The sequence below is a fragment of the Tachysurus vachellii genome, chromosome 19 (genome assembly GCF_030014155.1).
Source record: "Tachysurus vachellii isolate PV-2020 chromosome 19, HZAU_Pvac_v1, whole genome shotgun sequence".
Classification (NCBI taxonomy): Eukaryota; Metazoa; Chordata; class Actinopteri; order Siluriformes; family Bagridae; genus Tachysurus; species Tachysurus vachellii.
Genome location: NC_083478.1, coordinates 10,051,164 through 10,072,944, shown reverse-complemented (window position 1 = coordinate 10,072,944; position 21,781 = coordinate 10,051,164). Strand labels below are relative to the sequence as shown.

Here is a 21,781-nt window from a genome sequence, read left to right as displayed (position 1 = left end):
CCTGCAAAAGTGCCAAGTTTATATAAGTTTTTATTATTTATTGACCTAATTACAAATGAAAAGGTCATCATAATATAATTTTAAACTGATTCCAATTTAATAGAATTGAAACATTTACAGTGTCGCTTGAGAGATTGAGAACTCTCAAGCAAATGATCAAATGGATCTTCACTTTGAAAAAAATGACCTTTAAAAAGGTGACAGAGTGGGAACTGGTAAGAGTGAAGTTGACAAAAGTATATTAAGGAGTGGAATGTAGCCCAAGTTGTAACATACCAACTAGTCAAGCTTAACCCCAAATCACTATTAACAATGTTAAAATGATTGAGCAACTGTACAGATTTGTGTCACATCCCCTGAATAAGATATTTGACTACTACAATTGTTACAAAAAACACCAACACTTTAATTCATGAGTAGTTTTATACATGAAAAAAAAAATGGTAGCATCCAGAGGAAAATAACGTGGAAAATTCTTCATCATACTGATTGTTCAAGGCATAGTTTTGCTTTACAGCTGACTTCTTGAATGTTTGCAGTGTTGTAAGATATGGCAGGTGATCAGGACGCATAAAGAACACAACTGGATCCATTTTCACCAATGCGATACGACACTTCATTCGGGTCCACCCACAGTGTTAGCTCACATGGAAGCAGGGAAAAGATTTCCTCCTGTGTAATGCCAACGGCCCAGGCAGCTTTGCCTATCAAAGGGTCCATTTTGTGGTTGATGCGCAAGCATCTGTAGCCTGACCCTCTGCAAGGATCTTGGGGAAACCAGTGTTGCTCGTAGTACTCTGAAAGAAAAAAAAGGTAAAGCAAGATAAGAAAGGATCCTCAATACTATTTTCTATTTTCTGTCACGCCGCCTTCACCACCCACAAGCAGCCTACAAGCACTACTCACTCTACAACCACCCAGGTCTAGAATCAGGCACTAGACTAAGTGAATTATGGCTGTAGTATTAATACATTTTTTAAAAACTTATAGTTTTTTTTTTTAGTTATTTTTTTAGTTTAGTTTTTTTAGTTTTTTTAGTTATACCAAGATGTACTTGTATATGCAAGGCCTACAGCAGATTCAAAATTCTCGCTTTGTTCTGTTTTCGTTTAAATTTGTTTCCCTTTCAGGGCAGACACAATGTAGAACTTTAGAAAGCCCAGTAACTAATAACTATATAATAACTAATTTTATAGTATAAAAAAATAACTCAATGTATTTATCTAGTCAATACGTGTCTGATAAAACTATCTGTAGAAATGTGAATGACTAGAAGGAAAAAAAAAACAGGCTATAATGAATATTGAAACTCCTCGTACCAAGTAGCGTCTTCTGCAGGGAAAAGTTTAAGTGATGAAGTTGATCTTCAGTAAGAAGGCCAGTCATCCTGACCAGACTGCTAACAAAATTAGCAGCTGTAGAGACTTCTGTTCTCATGTTTGCCGAACAGCAACACCTGTAAAAAGACCGATGGATTAGAATGGCGATGTATTTAGAGCCACAGTCGGGAAAAACGTCTGTTACTGTTCAGGATGAAAGAGTTACCTGATTAAATATATAATATACAAAACAAAGAAGGATTTGAAGCGATTTATATTTAAAAATACTCTGTGAGTACAGTGTAATTATCAGCTCTGACGTTGAAGCAAGTGCGGACAAATTTCCTGCTCTTTCTAACTTAAACTCTCTGGTTGTCGCAAAGGTTCCATCTGAATACGCGGAAACGTCATCAGTCATTCAAGTGACGTCACACAGTGTTTTCATTTCAATTTAAATTCAACATTTAACACTAATTAACTATGAACCGAGTAAAAGTACAAACCCACATACATAAACAAAAATCACACATGACTGCTATAACGTGAATGATCACATCCCCTGTTCTTTATTACAGACTGGAAGAAAATTCAGAATAGATGTTAAATGCTGTACAATTTAATTTTCGTTTCGGACAGTGTATTATTATAATAAATTCTTGTGTCAAATTAGACGTCTCTTTCATTCTTTTCCTGTCCTTAACTTTTGCTGTCTTTCCTTATTAGCACTTGACCATATAAAAGAAAGGTTATGTCTAACAAACCTCTAATGTCCAATTGTACAGAGCAAAAAGCTGCAGTTAGTAACCTGAAAAAAAAAACAAGTAATATATCTATATAATATACCTATGTGAGGAACCTAGAAAGGATTTTGTTGGGGGACAAAAAGCAAATTACTCTTATCAGTTGATTAAAAAGCTTTATGTATTTAAAATCTAGTCAAATTTGCTCCACATTTGGTCTGAACCCTAAAATGGTAAATGTATTATATTTGATACATGAGATTCTGAGACCTCTGGAACACCTGCATTATCATTACATTCCTCAAAAACCTGTTGCATACAATCTGAGACTTGTCTTCTGCCCCCTAGTGGACGTCACTAAGCCCTGCAGTCAAAAGCAGGCTTTAGGATGTCTTTTCCAATACGGCTGTCTTCATGGACTGACTTTATGTTTTTTGAAGGGACATCTTTGCTCATTTTGAAAAAGTTACGGTAAAAATAGCATATATTTATTGCTGGGTTATATATATTGAAGCAACTAATATTAAATTGATATTTGTACAGAATGTTATTTTAAAATAATGTTGAATATATGTGTATCAAATATGATACAGCAGGTGTATTGCATTTCATAATTCAACCTGCATTACTCCTGCAAAAGTGCCAATTTTATATAAGTTTTTATTATTTATTGACCTAATTACAAATGAAAAGGTCATCATAATATAATTTTAAACTGATTCCAATCTAATAGAATTGAAACATTTACAGTGTCGCTTGAGAGATTGAGAACTCTCAAGCGAATGATCAAATGGATCTTCACTTTGAAAAAAATGACCTTTAAAAAGGTGACAGAGTGGGAACTGGTAAGAGTGAAGTTGACAAAAGTATATTAAGGAGTGGAATGTAGCCCAAGTTGTAACATACCAACTAGTAATGCTTAACCCCAAATCACTATTAACAATGTTAAAATGATTGAGCAACTGTACAGATTTGTGTCACATCCCCTGAATAAGATATTTGACTACTACAATTGTTACAAAAAACACCAACACTTTAATTCATGAGTAGTTTTATACATGAAAAAAAAAAATGGTAGCATCCAGAGGAAAATAACGTGGAAAATTCTTCATCATACTGATTGTTCAAGGCATAGTTTTGCTTTACAGCTGACTTCTTGAATGTTTGCAGTGTTGTAAGATATGGCAGGTGATCAGGACGCATAAAGAACACAACTGGATCCATTTTCACCAATGCGATACGACACTTCATTGGGGTCCACCCACAGTGTTAGCTCACATGGAAGCAGGGAAAAGATTTTCTCCTGTGTAATGCCAACGGCCCAGGCAGCTTTGCCTATCAAAGGGTCCATTTTGTGGTTGATGCGCAAGCATCTGTAGCCTGACCCTCTGCAAGGATCTTGGGGAAACCAGTGTTGCTCGTAGTACTCTGAAAGAAAAAAAGGTAAAGCAAGATAAGAAAGGATCCTCAATACTATTTTCTATTTTCTGTCACGCCGCCTTCACCACCCACAGGCAGCCTACAAGCACTACTCACTCTACAACCACCCAGGTCTAGAATCAGGCACTAGACTAAGTGAATTATGGCTGTAATATTAATACATTTTTTAAAAACTTATAGTTTTTTTTTTTAGTTATTTTTTTAGTTTAGTTTTTTTAGTTTTTTTAGTTATACCAAGATGTACTTGTATATGCAAGGCCTACAGCAGATTCAAAATTCTCGCTTTGTTCTGTTTTCGTTTAAATTTGTTTCCCTTTCAGGGCAGACACAATGTAGAACTTTAGAAAGCCCAGTAACTAATAACTATATAATAACTAATTTTATAGTATAAAAAAATAACTCAATGTATTTATCTAGTCAATACGTGTCTGATAAAACTATCTGTAGAAATGTGAATGACTAGAAGGAAAAAAAAAAACAGGCTGTAATGAATATTGAAACTCCTCGTACCAAGTAGCGTCTTCTGCAGGGAAAAGTTTAAGTGATGAAGTTGATCTTCAGTAAGAAGGCCAGTCATCCTGACCAGACTGCTAACAAAATTAGCAGCTGTAGAGACTTCTGTTCTCATGTTTGCCGAACAGCAACACCTGTAAAAAGACCGATGGATTAGAATGGCGATGTATTCAGAGCCACAGTCGGGAAAAACGTCTGTTACTGTTCAGGATGAAAGAGTTACCTGATTAAATATATAATATACAAAACAAAGAAGGATTTGAAGCGATTTATATTTAAAAATACTCTGTGAGTACAGTGTAATTATCAGCTCTGACGTTGAAGCAAGTGCGGACAAATTTCCTGCTCTTTCTAACTTAAACTCTCTGGTTGTCGCAAAGGTTCCATCTGAATACGCGGAAACGTCATCAGTCATTCAAGTGACGTCACACAGTGTTTTCATTTCAATTTAAATTCAACATTTAACACTAATTAACTATGAACCGAGTAAAAGTACAAACCCACATACATAAACAAAAATCACACATGACTGCTATAACGTGAATGATCACATCCCCTGTTCTTTATTACAGACTGGAAGAAAATTCAGAATAGATGTTAAATGCTGTACAATTTAATTTTCGTTTCGGACAGTGTATTATTAACAAATGACAAAACAATTGTTCCTATTTCATTAGCCTATTGCCCATTTCTGATCTAAATATTAATATAGTTTATTAGGGAAGCATGTTGTCTGCCATGATGTATTAACTACTTATTCTGCATGGAGAAACAAAATACCATTATTTTCTTTTTAGGCAAAAGCTTGGTTGTCTGATTCTTTATATTTTTTCAACCCATGGACATGATAGAAAAATACAATTCAGTGAATAACCATAAAGTGTGGCACTATTTTTTCTTTTTTTTTTTTTTTTTTATTATTAATTAATAATATAAATCATTTGCATCCCATGTGTAATCTAATTTCAGTTTCATCCAGTATCATGAGCAAATTTATTATGGTATGTTCCATCTTTAATAGAGTAGCAAATGCTTTTCACAGCACCCCTACTATGTAGTCTTAACATTTTTTTCAGGTTATAAATTGCAGTATAAAATTTAGTATTAAATTATATTATGAGAATGGTGAATAATTGTGCAAGGGACTGTACATCATCTGTCAAGTTCTTTACGCTTCAAGGAATAAAAAATAACAGTGTGCTGGGTCAATTTGATCAAGGATATTTTTAAGGCTCATTTAGATTTTTTTTTTTTTTTGCCACTGTCACCTTGGGATTGCTTATTAGGTATTTACACCATAGATTCTTTTGAAACTACTGAATAATATTCATGACAAGAAAACAGATATATTATAAATATTAAATATTAGAAATAATACAAAGATTATATTACTGCCAAGTTACTGCCAAGTGCTGATTAGGCATGATTATGTATGTTTAAGTAATGAATAATGAATTCAGGGCCTTCATCACCTGCATTACCCACTGTTTCATAGTCTGGGGCTGCAATGACCTTTTCCTTGGATGAGGGCCAACCAAATATTTAAGAGTAAAGAAAGAAGTTAAGAAGAAGGAAAAATAAAGATTGGTTTATATATAATGTGCTATGCTCTTTAATGCTTCTTAAATGTGTCCTTTCCAGTTTCCAGGTCAGTTCCAGTTTGTTGAATTGGTTGTGCATCAGAATGTTTGTCCCAACATGGGTTGCACTGCTGTCTCCTGCATACCATTGCTTAGATACTTGAAAAAGTTATGGTAAAAATAGCATATATTTATTGCCAGGTTACATATATTGAAGCAACTAATAATAAATTGATATTTGTACAGAATGTTATCGTAAAATAATGTTGAATATATGTGTATCAAATATGATACAGCAGGTGTATTGCATTTCATAATTCAACCTGCATTAATCCTGCCATGGTGACAAGTTTTTATTATTTATTGAACTAATTAAAAATGAAAAAGTCATCTTAATATAATTTTAAAATGATTCCAATCTAATAGAATTGAAACCTTTACAGCTTGAAAGTTTGTGAACTCTTTAGAAAATTCTATATTTTTGCATAAATATCAACCAAAACATCATCAGATTTTCACACTCCTAAGTCCTAAAAGTAAACAGAGTGAATGCAATCAATCAAATGTTATTATCCGTTATTTAAAAAAAAGTACATAAAAAATAAAATAAAAAATTATATCTTATTAAGGAATAAAAAAATAACAGTGTGTTGTACCAATTTGTTCATGGATATTGCTAAGGTTAATAAACTTGGGATTGCTTATTAGGTATTTACACCCTAGAATATTTTGAAACTACTGAATAATATTCATGACCAGAAAACAGATGTACATATATTATAAATATTAAATATTATAACTATTACAAAGATTCTATTACTGCCAAGCGCTGACTAGGCATGATTATATATGTTTAAGTAATGAATAATGAAAAGACATGGAGATGCACAACATGCAGGCTCTCTGGAATTGGTGGAATGGCCTCCAATTCATTGTATGCGATATTTTTGAGTTTCTGGAATTAAAAATACCTATTTTACAAATTAAAACAACATCAAATAGATGATCTTGTCATGTGAAATACTGGCACATGAATGATGATCCCTTAGACTGCCTTAGGACATTCATTATCAAATTTCACTTCAATTAAGGGTGGTAAAGTGGTAGCTTGCTGGATATGGTATACGAATTTACAACCTTCCGATTGGTAATCCAACACCTTAACCACTAAGCTACTACATTTCAGTGTGCTGATGTTGAATGATGACCCCTTACACTGCCAGGGCATTCATTATCAAATTTCACTTGCGATAAACTACTGAAATGACCTTTAAAAAGGTGACAGAGTGGAAACTGGTAAGAGTGAAGTTGACAAAAGTGTATTAAGAAGTGGAATGCAGCCCAATTTGTAACATACCAACTAGTCATGCTTAACCCCAAATCACTATTAACAATGTTAAAATGATTGAGCAACTATACAGATTTGTGTCACATCCCCTGAATAAGATATTTGACTACTACAATTGTTACAAAAAACACCAACACGTTAATTCATGAGTAGTTTTATACATGTAAAAAAAAAAATGGTAGCATACAGATGAAAATGACGTGGAAAGTTCTTCATCATATTGATTGTTCAGGGCATAGTTTTGCTTTACAGCTGACTTCTTGAATGTTTGCAGTGTTGTAAGATATGGCAGGTGATCAGGACGCATAAAGAACACAACTGGATTCATTTTCACCAATGCGATACGACACTTCATTGGGGTCCACCCACAGTGTTAGCTCACATGGAAGCAGGGAAAAAGTTCGTCTTAAAACTTCGTCTAAAGTTCGTGTTAGTCTTAGCCACATAAAGTGCAACTGTGCAACCTGGTGCAAACAGTGCAGGACAAAAGACAGTGCAGGACAAAAAACAGTGCAGACAAAAAGTTACAAGACAATACAAAAAGGACAAAAAATACAATACACAAAAGACAATAAATACAATACACAAAAGACAATAAACAGTAAACAGAAACAGCGTCGACCAGTGTAAATAATGTATGTGAATACCGAATGTTCAAACAATATTTCGTGCGGTAACATTAGAATGAACAGAGTTTCTTAGCAGCAGGTCCTTGAGATAATATATAGAATTGTGCAAAAACAGAAAATGACTGAAATATTGTACAGTATGTGCAAAATGGCTGAAATATTGTACAATATGTGCAAAACGGCTGAAAGGTTGGACAGTTTGTGCAAAAGAACAAAAAAAGTGTGCAAAACAGCATGGAAACACTTTGATGGATGTAAGCAGCATGTAAACAGTTTGATGTGTCAGTGTGTGTGTTTTGTGTGGGTCTGTGCAGTCCATACAGATGATGTGTATAAGTTGTGCTCAGTACAGTTCAGTTCAGTTATTGAGAAGTCTGATGGCTTGTGGGAAGAAACCGTTACACAGACTGGTCGTGAGGGCCCGAATGCTTCGGTACCTTTTTCCAGACGACAGTAGGGTGAAGAGTGTGTGTGAGAGGTGTGTGGGGTCATCCACAATGCTGTTGGCTTTGTCCATAAATGTCCATGATAGAGGGAAGAGAGACCCCAAGGATCTTCTCAGCTGTCCTCACTATCCGCTGCAGGGTTTGCGATCCGAGATCGTACAGTTCCCAAACCAGACAGTGATGCAGCTGCTCAGAATGCTCTCAATGTTCCCTCTGTAGAACATGGCCAGGATGGGGGGAGGGATAGGTGCCTTTCTCAGCCTTCGTAGGAAGTAGAGAAGTATCATATCTTAAAATATGCTTTTTTCCAAAGTTCTGTCAGAGTGGTGCAGTGACTAATTGCAGCACATAAGAAGTGAATGAAATATCTGACTTTATGCTTTGGGAAGCATGCTTTAATAGGTCAAAACTCTTTCCTTTGCAAGAGCTGTGTGCTGACTTCAGATGTTGCCTTTCAGAAAATATCATTCATTATTCTGAGTACACTAATTCAGGGCCAGATAATACACATTGCATTCACTTTAGCCACTCTCTCTATAATTTTCCTTACAAGCAGCAAAATCCTTGTTGGTGATTTTGGAGATTTTATTGATGCATGCATAAAGGTATGTGGTTTCCTTTGGCAGAGCCGGCACTGATTTTCAATTCTGGGCTGACCTCTTCACAATACACAGATCCAGAGAAGCATACTTGTACACTCAGCAAGAAAGTGGGAAGATCTAGGAGGAAATCATTGACATCATCTTACTGTAAATACTATTCTAACTTGAATATTTTCATTGATGTATGTTTTTATATATACATTTAACAATCACCTGCTTCTTTTTCTCTACCGCTGAGCCTTCATCACCTGCATTATCCACTGTTTCATAGTCTGGTGCTGCAATGACCTTTTCCTTGAACGAGGGCCAACCAAAAATTTAAGAGTAAAGAAAGAAGTTAAGAAGAAGGAAAAATAAAGATTGGTTTATATATAATGTACTATGCTCTTTAATGCTTCTTAAATGTGTCCTTTCCAGTTTCCAGTTCAGTTCCAGTTTGTTGAAGTGCGTGTGCAACAGAATGTTTGTCCCAGCATGGACGTGGGTTGCACTGCTGTCTTCTGCATAACATTTCTTAGATATTTCATACAGTATCTGGTATGATGCACTTTTATTTCAGAATTTTCTTGTGTATAAATTGAGGAAAATGGTTCAATGATATAAAGTACTGCATTAAAATATATTTTCTTCTAAAGGTAAAATCTGCAAGTAAATTCTTACAAACATGCTAGCACATAGTCAACATGCACTGTTAAAAAACATCCTGTCCTGGATTCAGTTAGACTTTATTGGGCTTCTTACCTTTTTTTCTTTACCTCCATGAAAATGCTATCCTCTTACTGCCACTCCTCTAAATCCCCTTTCAGAAAACCATTCTCTTGAAGATCCATTTGATCATTTTGTGCTGCTGCACATAACATCCATGGTAGAAGCAGAAAGGAGAATAATAACATCTGTAGGTCCATTTTCTACAATTCAGAAGTAGTATTGAGCAAGACCATAAGTGTTTAGATCTGTGTCTTCACCGAGAGCCTTTAAAGTAATTTTTTGGGGGCCCTGCCTATGAACTACTGTGACAGCCTTTAACTCACTGTGTGCTGTTGGATGCCCTTGCAGTACCTGCATCATAGGAACTGTGAACCCTTGGACAGATGCAAAATTTATTAAAGGGAAGCCTGGCAGACTCAGCTTGCATCTCAATACACCTATCAGTCAACACCCCACAGAAGGTTAAGCAGCTACATAGTTAAAAATAAAAAAGATAAAAAAGCAATTCTTAATCTAGATGCAACACATAATTTAGAATAACCCTCACAGCAGTGAAACCTTTCATTTCACTGATAGATATGATACATATACTAGTTGCAAAAATACATCAGATTTTGCAAAGTATGACTTCTATATGTCATTTGCTCTGACAGCCTATAAGAATAAAGCTGTCAGTAAACTAACTGAATTACCATAAACTGGTCTTAAATCCGGGGGCTTAGTGGTTAGCACGTTTGCCTCACACCGCCAGGGTCGGGGTTCGATTCCCGCCTCCACCTTGTGTGTGTGGAGTTTGCATGTTCTCCCCGTGCCTCGGGGGTTTCCTCCGGGTACTCTGGTTTCCTCCCCCGGTCCAAAGACATGCATGGTAGGTTGATTGGCATCTCTGGAAAATGGTCCGTATTGTATGATTGAGTGAGTGAATGAGTGTGTGTGTGCCCTGCGATGGGTTGGCACACCGTCCCGGGTGTCTCCTGCCTTGATGCCCGATGACGCCTGAGATAGGCACAGGCTCCCCGTGACCCGAGGTAGTTCGGATAAGCGGTAGAAAATGAGATGAGTGAGTGGTCTTAAATCCATATGTTGTATTTCATAGAGGAGGCTCTGACAACATGTCAAGTTCTTTTTCTGATTTGTGTGCAACTGCAAACTGTTCAAAACCTCCATCTGGGGCAAATATTTAATTCTCCCACAGATGCTACAGACTGTGTGTTGAGTCACCAAAGAAGAAAATCAACAGCACTTATTAATGACCATCATATATCAGTAACCTTTAACAGATTAACCTTTTACGAATGGACATTGAAATATATTGAATGATATTCTGGAAAAATCAGTATAAGAAGCTCATGTGTCTTGCTGTATTATACATATGAATTATGTACACTGTAAATTTTGCATTGTCTAAAGTGATCTAGCTTTTGTGATATGAGATACAGCAGAAACTATATCAGTGAAGTGAAGCATTGTCATACCATTATTTTTTTTATCCTGTTTGACTTGTATCAGCACACTATAAATGCCTTAATATGAGCTGTAGGTCCCTAATATGAGTACATACAGACTTTTAGATGACGCCCTTTTCCAAAGTGACTTACACTTTACAAAAATGAGAAATTAAGGGTTAAAGTAGTAGCTTTCTGGACTTGGGATACAAACTCACAACCTTCCAATTGGTAAACCAACACCTCAAAGACTAAGCTGATGCATTCATGCACTCATGCCAGTGTGCTGATGCATTCATTATCAAATTTCAATTGAGTCTAGATAATAAATTCTTGTGTCAAATTAGACGTCTCTTTCATTCTTTTCCTGTCCTTAACGTTTGCTGTCTTTCCTTATTAGCACTTGACCATATAAAAGAAAGGTTATGTCTAACAAACCTCTAATGTGCGTTTTGTACACTTTTTGCACATTTAACCTATAAACCTCAGCAAACTAGGAAGAAATTTGTTGGGTCCTATTTGCTTCCAGCATTCCCAGCATAGGATCTAGAGATGCACCACAACCCTTACCAGAATAAAGTGGTTTCTCAAAATGAGTTAATAATAGAAAGGATTTTGTTGGGGGACAAAAAGCACATTACTCTTATCAGTTGATTAAAAAGCTTTATGTATTTAAAATCTAGTCAAATTTGCTCCACATTTGGTCTGAACCCTAAAATGGTAAATGTATTATATTTGATACATGAGATTCTGAGACCTCTGGAACACCTGCATTATCATTACATTCCTCAAAAACCTGTTGTATACAATCTGAGACTTGTCTTCTGCCCCCTAGTGGACGTCACTAAGCCCTGCAGTCAAAAGCAGGCTTTAGGATGTCTTTTCCAATACGGCTGCCTTCATGGACTGACTTTATGTTTTTTGAAGGGACATCTTTGCTCATTTTGAAAAGGTTACGGTAAAAATAGCATATATTTATTGTTAGGTTATATATTGAAGCAACTAATATTAAATTGATATTTGTACAGAATGTTATTTTAAAATAATGTTGAATATATGTGTATCAAATATGATACAGCAGGTGTATTGTATTTCATAATTCAACCATAATTAACTATGAACCGAGTAAAAGTACAAACCCACATACATAAACAAAAATCACACATGACTGCTATAACGTGAATGATCACATCCCCTGTTCTTTATTACAGACTGGAAGAAAATTCAGAATAGATGTTAAATGCTGTACAATTTAATTTTCGTTTCGGACAGTGTATTATTAACAAACGACAAAACACTTGTTCCTATTTCATTAGCCTATTGCCCATTTCTGATCTAAATATTAATATAGTTTATTAGGGAAGCATGTTGTCTGCCATGATGTATTAACTACTTATTCTGCATGGAGAAACAAAATACCATTATTTTCTTTTTAGGCAAAAGCTTGGTTGTCTGATTCTTTATATATTTTCAACCCATGGACATGATAGAAAAATACAATTCAGTGAATAACCATAAAGTCTGGCACTATTTTTTAATTTTTTTTCTTTTTATTAATTAATATTATAAATCATTTGCCTCCCATGTGTAATCTAATTTCAGTTTCATCCAGTATCATGAGCAATTTTTTTATGGTATGTTCCATCTTTAATAGAGTAGCAAATGCTTTTCACAGCACCCCTACTATGTAGTCTTAACATTTTTTTCAGGTTATAAATTGCAGTATAAAATTTAGTATTAAATTATATTATGAGAATGGTGAATAATTGTGCAAGGGACTGTACATCATCTGTCAAGTTCTTTACGCTTCAAGGAATAAAAAATAATAGTGTGCTGTGTCAATTTGATCAAGGATATTTTTAAGGCTCATTTAGATTTTATTTTATTTTATTTCATTTTTTTTTGCCACTGTCACCTTGGGATTGCTTATTAGGTATTTACACCATAGATTCTTTTGAAACTACTGAATAATATTCATGACAAGAAAACAGATATATTATAAATATTAAATATTATAAATATTACAAAGATTATATTACTGCCAAGTTACTGACTAAGCATGATTATGTATGTTTAAGTAATGAATAATGAAAAGACATGAAGATGCACAACATGCAGGCTCTCTGGAGGTGGTGGAATGCCCTCCAATTCGTTGTCACAAATTAGGTAAAGGTATGGCATCTTTTTGAGTTTCTGGAATTAAAAATACTTATGTTACAAATTAAAACAACATCAAATAGATGATCTTGTCATGTGAAATACTGGCACACGTTATGATGCATTCAATACCTTTAAAATTGTTGATCTGATGCCATTTTGGGTCTATTGCGATTTTAATTTAGTTACTTGGTTCCCAGCCAGTGATAGTTCCTCCAGTTGGTCCAGTTTAAAGAACTATGTCCTCTATTTCCGAAATTAGATTGCTGGTCAGAACAATTTTTTAAATGTGCCTATAAGTCAAGTCAAGTCAAGTCAAGAAGCTTTTATTGTCATTTCAACCATATACAGTATAGCTGTTGCAGTACATAGCGAAATGAGACAACGTTTATCCAGGATCATGGTGCTACATAAAACAAAGACAGGGCTATAAGGACTTAGTAAGTAGTCTTAGCCACATAAAGTGCAACTGTGCAACCTGGTGCAAACAGTGCAGGACAAGACAAACAAGACAGACAAGACAGGACAAGAGACAGTGCAGGACGAAAGACAGTGCAGACAAAAAGTTACAAGACAATACAAAAACGGCAAAAAATACAATACACAAAAGACAATAAATACAATACACAAAAGACAATAAACAGTAAACAGAAACAGCGCCGACCAGTGTAAATACTGTGTGTGAATACCGAATGTTCAAACAATATTTCGTGCGGTAACATTAGAATGAACACAGTTTCTTAGCAGCAGGTCCTTGAGATAATATATAGAATTGTGCAAAAACACCAAATGACTGAAATATTGTACAGTATGTGCAAAACGGCTGAAATGTTGGACAGTTTGTGCAAAAGAACAAAAAAGTGTGCAAAACAGCATGGAAACAGTTTGATGGATGTAAGCAGCATGTAAACAGTTTGATGTGTCAGTGTGTGTGTTTTGTGTGGGTCTGTGCAGTCCATACAGATGATGTGCGTGCATATGTTGTGCTCAGTACAGTTCAGTTCAGTTATTGAGAAGTCTGATGGCTTGTGGGAAGAAACTGTTACACAGACTGGTCGTGAGGGCCCGAAAGCTTCGGTACCTTTTTCCAGACGGCAGTAGGGTGAAGAGTGTGTGTGAGGGGTGTGTGGGGTCATCCACAATGCTGTTGGCTTTGCGGATGCAGCGTGTGGTGTAAGTGTCCATGATAAAGGGAAGAGAGACCCCAAGGATCTTCTCAGCTGTCCTCACTATCCGCTGCAGGGTTTGCGATCCGAGATCGTACAGTTCCCAAACCAGACAGTGATGCAGCTGCTCAGAATGCTCTCAATGTTCCCTCTGTAGAACATGGCCAGGATGGGGGGAGGGATAGGTGCCTTTCTCAGCCTTCGTAGGAAGTAGAGAAGTATCATATCTTAAAATATGCTTTTTTCCAAAGTTCTGTCAGAGTGGTGCAGTGACTAATTGCAGCACATAAGAAGTGAATGAAATATCTGACTTTATGCTTTGGGAAGCATGCTTTAATACGTCAAAACTCTTTCCTTTGCAAGAGCTGTGTGCTGACTTCAGATGTTGCCTTTCAGAAAATATCATTCATTATTCTGACTACACTAATTCAGGGCCAGATAATACACATTGCATTCACTTTAGCCACTCTCTCTATAATTTTCCTTACAAGCAGCAAAATCCTTGTTGGTGATTTTGGAGATTTTATTGATGCATGCATAAAGGTATGTGGTTTCCTTTGGCAGAGCCGGCACTGATTTTCAATTCTGGGCTGACCTCTTCACAATACACAGATACAGAGAAGCATACTTGTACACTCAGCAAGAAAGTGGGTGATAGGGCTGCTGCACATAACATCCATGGTAGAAGCAGAAAGGATAATAAAAACATCTGTAGGTCCATTTTCTACAATTCAGAAGTAGTATTGAGCAAGACCATAAGTGTTTAGATCTGTGTCTTCACCGAGAGCCTTTAAAGTAATTTTGTGGGGGCCCTGCCTATGAACTACTGTGACAGCCTTTAACTCACTGTGTGCTGTTGGATGCCCTTGCAGTACCTGCATCATAGGAACTGTGAACCCTTGGACAGATGCAAAATTTATTAAAGGGAAGCCTGGCAGACTCAGCTTGCATCTCAATACACCTATCAGTCAACACCCCACAGAAGGTTAAGCAGCTACATAGTTAAAAATAAAAAAGATAAAAAAGCAATTCTTAATCTAGATGCAACACATAATTTAGAATAACCCTCACAGCAGTGAAACCTTTCATTTCACTGATAGATATGATACATATACTAGTTGCAAAAATACATCAGATTTTGCAAAGTATGACTTCTATATGTCATTTGCTCTGACAGCCAATAAGAATAAAGCTGTCAGTAAACTAACTGAATTACCATAAACTGGTCTTAAATCCGGGGGCTTAGTGGTTAGCACGTTTGCCTCACACCGCCAGGGTCGGGGTTCGATTCCCGCCTCCACCTTGTGTGTGTGGAGTTTGCATGTTCTCCCCGTGCCTCGGGGGATTCCTCCGGGTACTCTGGTTTCCTCCCGCGGTCCAAAGACATGCATGGTAGGTTGATTGGCATCTCTGGAAAATTGTCCGTAGAGTGTGATTGCGTGAGTGAATGAGTGTGTGTGTGCCCTGCGATGGGTTGGCACACCGTCCAGGGTGTATCCTGCCTTGATGCCCGATGACGCCTGAGATAGGCACAGGCTCCCCGTGACCCGAGGTAGTTCGGATAAGCGGTAGAAAATGAGATGAGTGAGTGGTCTTAAATCCATATGTTGTATTTCATAGAGGAGGCTCTGACAACATGTCAAGTTCTTTTTCTGATTTGTGTGCAACTGCAAACTGTTCAAAACCTCCATCTGGGGCAAATATTTAATTCTCCCACAGATGCTACAGACTGTGTGTTGAGTCACAAAAGAAGAAAATCAACAGCACTTATTAATGACCATCATATATCAGTAACCTTTAACAGATTAACCTTTTACGAATGGACATTGAAATATATTGAATGATATTCTGGAAAAATCAGTATAAGAAGCTCATGTGTCTTGCTGTATTATACATATGAATTATGTACACTGTAAATTTTGCATTGTCTAAAGTGATCTAGCTTTTGTGATATGAGATACAGCAGAAACTATATCAGTGAAGTGAAGCATTGTCATACCATTATTTTTTTATCCTGTTTGACTTGTATCAGCACACTATAAATGCCTTAATATGAGCTGTAGGTCCCTAATATGAGTACATACAGACTTTTAGATGACGCCCTTTTCCAAAGTGACTTACACTTTACAAAAATGAGAAATTAAGGGTTAAAGTAGTAGCTTTCTGGACTTGGGATACAAACTCACAACCTTCCAATTGGTAAACCAACACCTCAAACACTAAGCTGATGCATTCATGCATTCATGCCAGTGTGCTGATGCATTCATTATCAAATTTAAATTGAGTCTAGATAATAAATTCTTGTGTCAAATTAGACGTCTCTTTCATTCTTTTCCTGTCCTTAACTTTTGCTGTCTTTCCTTATTAGCACTTGACCATATAACAGAAAGGTTATATCTAACAAACCTCTAATGTGCGTTTTGTACACTTTTTGCACATTTAACCTATAAACCTCAGCAAACTAGGAAGAATTTTGTTGGGTCCTGTTTGCTTCCAGCATTCCCAGCATAGGATCTAAAGATGCACCACAACCCTTACCAGAATAAAGTGGTTTCTCAAAATGAGTTAATAACAAAAATGGCCTACAGTAAATGTACATATTGTGTTTTTGCTTGTCGGACCAAGAGAGTCTGAGTAACCTGAATAAAAAACACTAATATACCTATATAATATACCTATGTGAGGAACCTAGAAAGGATTTTGTTGGGGGACAAAAAGCACATTACTCTTATCAGTTGATTAAAAAGCTTTATGTATTTAAAATCTAGTCAAATTTGCTCCACATTTGGTCTGAACCCTAAAATGGTAAATGTATTATATTTGATACATGAGATTCTGAGACCTCTGGAACACCTGCATTATCATTACATTCCTCAAAAACCTGTTGTATACAATCTGAGACTTCTCTTCTGCCCCCTAGTGGACGTCTCTAAGCCCTGCAGTCAAAAACAGGCTTTAGGATGTCTTTTCCAATACGGCTGTCTTCATGGACTGACTTTATGTTTTTTGAAGGGACATCTTTGCTCATTTTGAAAAGGTTACGGTAAAAATAGCATATATTTATTGTTAGGTCATATATATTGAAGCAACTAATAATAAATTGATATTTGTACAGAATGTTATTGTAAAATAATGTTGAATATATGTGTATCAAATATGATACAGCAGGTATATTGCATTTCATAATTCAACCTGCATTACTCCTGCAAAAGTGGCAATTTTATATAAGTTTTTATTATTTATTGACCTAATTACAAATGAAAAGGTCATCATAATATAATTTTAAACTGATTCCAATCTAATAGAATTGAAACATTTACAGTGTCGCTTGAGAGATTGAGAACTCTCAAGCGAATGATCAAATGGATCTTCACTTTGAAAAAAATGACCTTTAAAAAGGTGACAGAGTGGGAACTGGTATGAGTGAAGTTGACAAAAGTATATTAAGGAGTGGAATGTAGCCCAAGTTGTAACATACCAACTAGTCATGCTTAACCCCAAATCACTATTAACAATGTTAAAATGATTGAGCAACTATACAGATTTGTGTCACATCCCCTGAATAAGATATTTGACTACTACACTTGTTACAAAAAACACCAACACTTTAATTCATGAGTAGTTTTATACATGAAAAAAAAAATGGTAGCATCCAGAGGAAAATAACGTGGAAAATTCTTCATCATACTCATTGTTCAGGGCATAGTTTTGCTTTACAGCTGACTTCTTGAATGTTTGCAGTGTTGTAAGATATGGCAGGTCATCAGGACGCATAAAGAACACAACTGGATTCATTTTCACCAATGCGATACGACACTTTATTGGGGTCCACCCACAGTGTTAGCTCACATGGAAGCAGGGAAAAAGTTCATCTTAAAACTTCGTCTAAAGTTCGTGTTAGTCTTAGCCACATAAAGTGCAATTGTGCAACCTGGTGCAAACAGTGCAGGACAAGACAAACAAGACAGACAAGACAGTGCAGGACAAAAGACAGTGCAGGACAAAAGACAGTGCAGACAAAAAGTTACAAGACAATACAAAAAGGACAAAAAATACAATACACAAAAGACAATAAATACAATACACAAAAGACAATAAACAGTAAACAGAAACAGCGCCGACCAGTGTAAATACTGTATGTGAATACCGAATGTTCAAACAATATTTCGTGCGGTAACATTTGAATGAACAGAGTTTCTTAGCAGCAGGTCCTTGAGATAATATATAGAATTGTGCAAAAACACCAAATGACTGAAATATTGTACAGTATGTGCAAAACGGCTGAAATGTTGGACAGTTTGTGCAAAAGAACAAAAAAGTGTGCAAAACAGCATGGAAACAGTTTGATGGATGTAAGCAGCATGTAAACAGTTTGATGTGTCAGTGTGTGTGTTTTGTGTTTGTCTGTGCAGTCCATACAGATGATGTGCGTGCATATGTTGTGCTCAGTACAGTTCAGTTCAGTTATTGAGAAGTCTGATGGCTTGTGGGAAGAAACCGTTACACAGTCTGGTCGTGAGGGCCCGAAAGCTTCGGTACCTTTATCCAGACGGCAGGAGGGTGAAGAGTGTGTGTGAGGGGTGTGTGGGGTCATCCACAATGCTGTTGGCTTTGCGGATGCAGCGTGTGGTGTAAGTGTCCATGATAGAGGGAAGAGAGACCCCAAGGATCTTCTCAGCTGTCCTCACTATCCGCTGCAGGGTTTGCGATCCGAGATCGTACAGTTCCCAAACCAGACAGTGATGCAGCTGCTCAGAATGCTCTCAATGTTCCCTCTGTAGAACATGGCCAGGATGGGGGGAGGGATAGGTGCCTTTCTCAGCCTTCGTAGGAAGTAGAGAAGTATCATATCTTAAAATATGCTTTTTTCCAAAGTTCTGTCAGAGTGGTGCAGTGACTAATTGCAGCACATAAGAAGTGAATGAAATATCTGACTTTATGCTTTGGGAAGCATGCTTTAATACGTCAAAACTCTTTCCTTTGCAAGAGCTGTGTGCTGACTTCAGATGTTGCCTTTCAGAAAATATCATTCATTATTCTGAGTACACTAATTAAGGGCCAGATAATACACATTGCATTCACTTTAGCCACTCTCTCTATAATTTTCCTTACAAGCAGCAAAATCCTTGTTGGTGATTTTGGAGATTTTATTGATGCATACATAAAGGTATGTGGTTTCCTTTGGCAGAGCCGGCACTGATTTTCAATTCTGGGCTGACCTCTTCACAATACACAGATCCAGAGAAGCATACTTGTACACTCAGCAAGAAAGTGGGAAGATCTAGGAGGAAATCATTGACATCATCTTACTGTAAATACTATTCTAACTTGAATATTTTCATTGATGTATGTTTTTATATATACATTTAACAATCACCTGCTTCTTTTTCTCTACCGCTGAACCTTCATCACCTGCATTATCCACTGTTTCATAGTCTGGTGCTGCAATGACCTTTTCCTTGAACGAGGGCCAACCAAAAATTTAAGAGTAAAGAAAGAAGTTAAGAAGAAGGAAAAATAAAGATTGGTTTATATATAATGTACTATGCTCTTTAATGCTTCTTAAATGTGTCCTTTCCAGTTTCCAGTTCAGTTCCAGTTTGTTGAAGTGCGTGTGCAACAGAATGTTTGTCCCAGCATGGACGTGGGTTGCACTGCTGTCTTCTGCATAACATTTCTTAGATATTTCATACAGTATCTGGTATGATGCACTTTTATTTCAGAATTTTCTTGTGTATAAATTGAGGAAAATGGTTCAATGATATAAAGTACTGCATTAAAATATATTTTCTTCTAAAGGTAAAATCTGCAAGTAAATTCTTACAAACATGCTAGCACATAGTCAGCATGCACTGTTAAAAAAAATCCTGTCCTGAATTCAGTTAGACTTTATTGGGCTTCTTACCTTTTTTTCTTTACCTCCATGAAAATGCTATCTTCTTACTGCCACTCCTCTAAATCCCCTTTCAGAAAACCATTCTCTTGAAGATCCATTGGATCATTTTGTGCTGCTGCACATAACATCCATGGTAGAAGCAGAAAGGAGAATAATAACATCTGTAGGTCCATTTTCTACAATTCAGAAGTAGTATTGAGCAAGACCATAAGTGTTTAGATCTGTGTCTTCACCGAGAGCCTTTAAAGTAATTTTGTGGGGGCCCTGCCTATGAACTACTGTGACAGCCTTTAACTCACTGTGTGCTGTTGGATGCCCTTGCAGTACCTGCATCATACGAACTGTGAACCCTTGGACAGATGCAAAATTTATTAAAGGGAAGCCTGGCAGACTCAGCTTGCATCTCAATACACCTATCAGTCAACACCCCACAGAAGGTTAAGCAGCTACATAGTTAAAAATAAAAAAGATAAAAAAGCAATTCTTAATCTAGATGCAACACATAATTTAGAATAACCCTCACAGCAGTGAAACCTTTCATTTCACTGATAGATATGATACATATACTAGTTGCAAAAGTACATCAGATTTTGCAAAGTATGACTTCTATATGTCATTTGCTCTGACAGCCAATAAGAATAAAGCTGTCAGTAAACTAACTGAATTACCATAAACTGGTCTTAAATCCGGGGGCTTAGTGGTTAGCACGTTTGCCTCACACCGCCAGGGTCGGGGTTCGATTCCCACCTCCACCTTGTGTGTGTGGAGTTTGCATGTTCTCCCCGTGCCTCGGGGGTTTCCTCCGGGTACTCTGGTTTCCTCCCCCGGTCCAAAGACACGCATGGTAGATTGGCATCTCTGGAAAATTGTCCGTAGTGTGTGATTGCGTGAGTGAATGAATGAGTGTGTGTGTGTGTGTGCGTGTGCCCTGTGGTTGGTTGGCACACCGTCCAGGGTGTATCCTGCCTTGATGCCCGATGACGCCTGAGATAGGCACAGGCTCCCCGTGACCCGAGGTAGTTCGGATAAGCGGTAGAAAATGAGATGAGTGAGTGGTCTTAAATCCATATGTTGTATTTCATAGAGGAGGCTCTGACAACATGTCAAGTTCTTTTTCTGATTTGTGTGCAACTGCAAACTGTTCAAAACCTCCATCTGGGGCAAATATTTAATTCTCCCACAGATGCTACAGACTGTGTGTTGAGTCACAAAAGAAGAAAAGCAACAGCACTTATTAATGACCATCATATATACGTAACCTTTAACAGATTAACCTTTTACGAATGGACATTGAAATATATTGAATGATATTCTGGAAAAATCAGTATAAGAAGCTCATGTGTCTTGCTGTATTATACATATGAATTATGTACACTGTAAATTTTGCATTGTCTAAAGTGATCTAGCTTTTGTGATATGAGATACAGCAGAAACTATATCAGTGAAGTGAAGCATTGTCATACCATTATTTTTTTCTCCTGTTTGACTTGTATCAGCACACTATAAATGCCTTAATATGAGCTGTAGGTCCCTAATATGAGTACATACAGACTTTTAGATGACGCCCTTTTCCAAAGTGACTTACACTTTACAAAAATGAGAAATTAAGGGTTAAAGTAGTAGCTTTCTGGACTTGGGATACAAACTCACAACCTTCCAATTGGTAAACTAACACCTCAAACACTAAGCTGATGCATTCATGCATTCATGCCAGTGTGCTGATGCATTCATTATCAAATTTAAATTGAGTCTAGATAATAAATTCTTGTGTCAAATTAGACGTCTCTTTCAT

At 36.6% G+C, this 21,781-nt stretch overlaps 2 protein-coding genes and 1 pseudogene across 2 annotated transcripts; all 3 read right to left on the bottom strand.

The window, feature by feature from the left end:
- Positions 1-561: 561 nt before the first annotated feature.
- On the bottom strand, positions 562-1,437 carry LOC132862134 (protein BTG1-like). Its single transcript, XM_060894007.1, has 2 exons — positions 1,320-1,437; positions 562-797 (listed from the first exon to the last, which is right to left on the bottom strand). Exons 1-2 carry the CDS (start codon positions 1,435-1,437, stop codon positions 562-564), a joined length of 354 nt encoding a protein of 117 aa, XP_060749990.1.
- Positions 1,438-3,251: 1,814 nt separating this feature from the next.
- LOC132862136 (protein BTG1-like) lies at positions 3,252-4,127 on the bottom strand. Its single transcript, XM_060894009.1, has 2 exons — positions 4,010-4,127; positions 3,252-3,487 (listed from the first exon to the last, which is right to left on the bottom strand). The coding sequence occupies exons 1-2, from the start codon at positions 4,125-4,127 to the stop codon at positions 3,252-3,254; spliced, it is 354 nt and encodes a 117-aa protein (XP_060749992.1).
- Positions 4,128-8,656: 4,529 nt separating this feature from the next.
- LOC132862502 (mimecan-like) lies at positions 8,657-20,162 on the bottom strand (annotated as a pseudogene).
- Between the last annotated feature and the right edge of the window lie 1,619 nt (positions 20,163-21,781).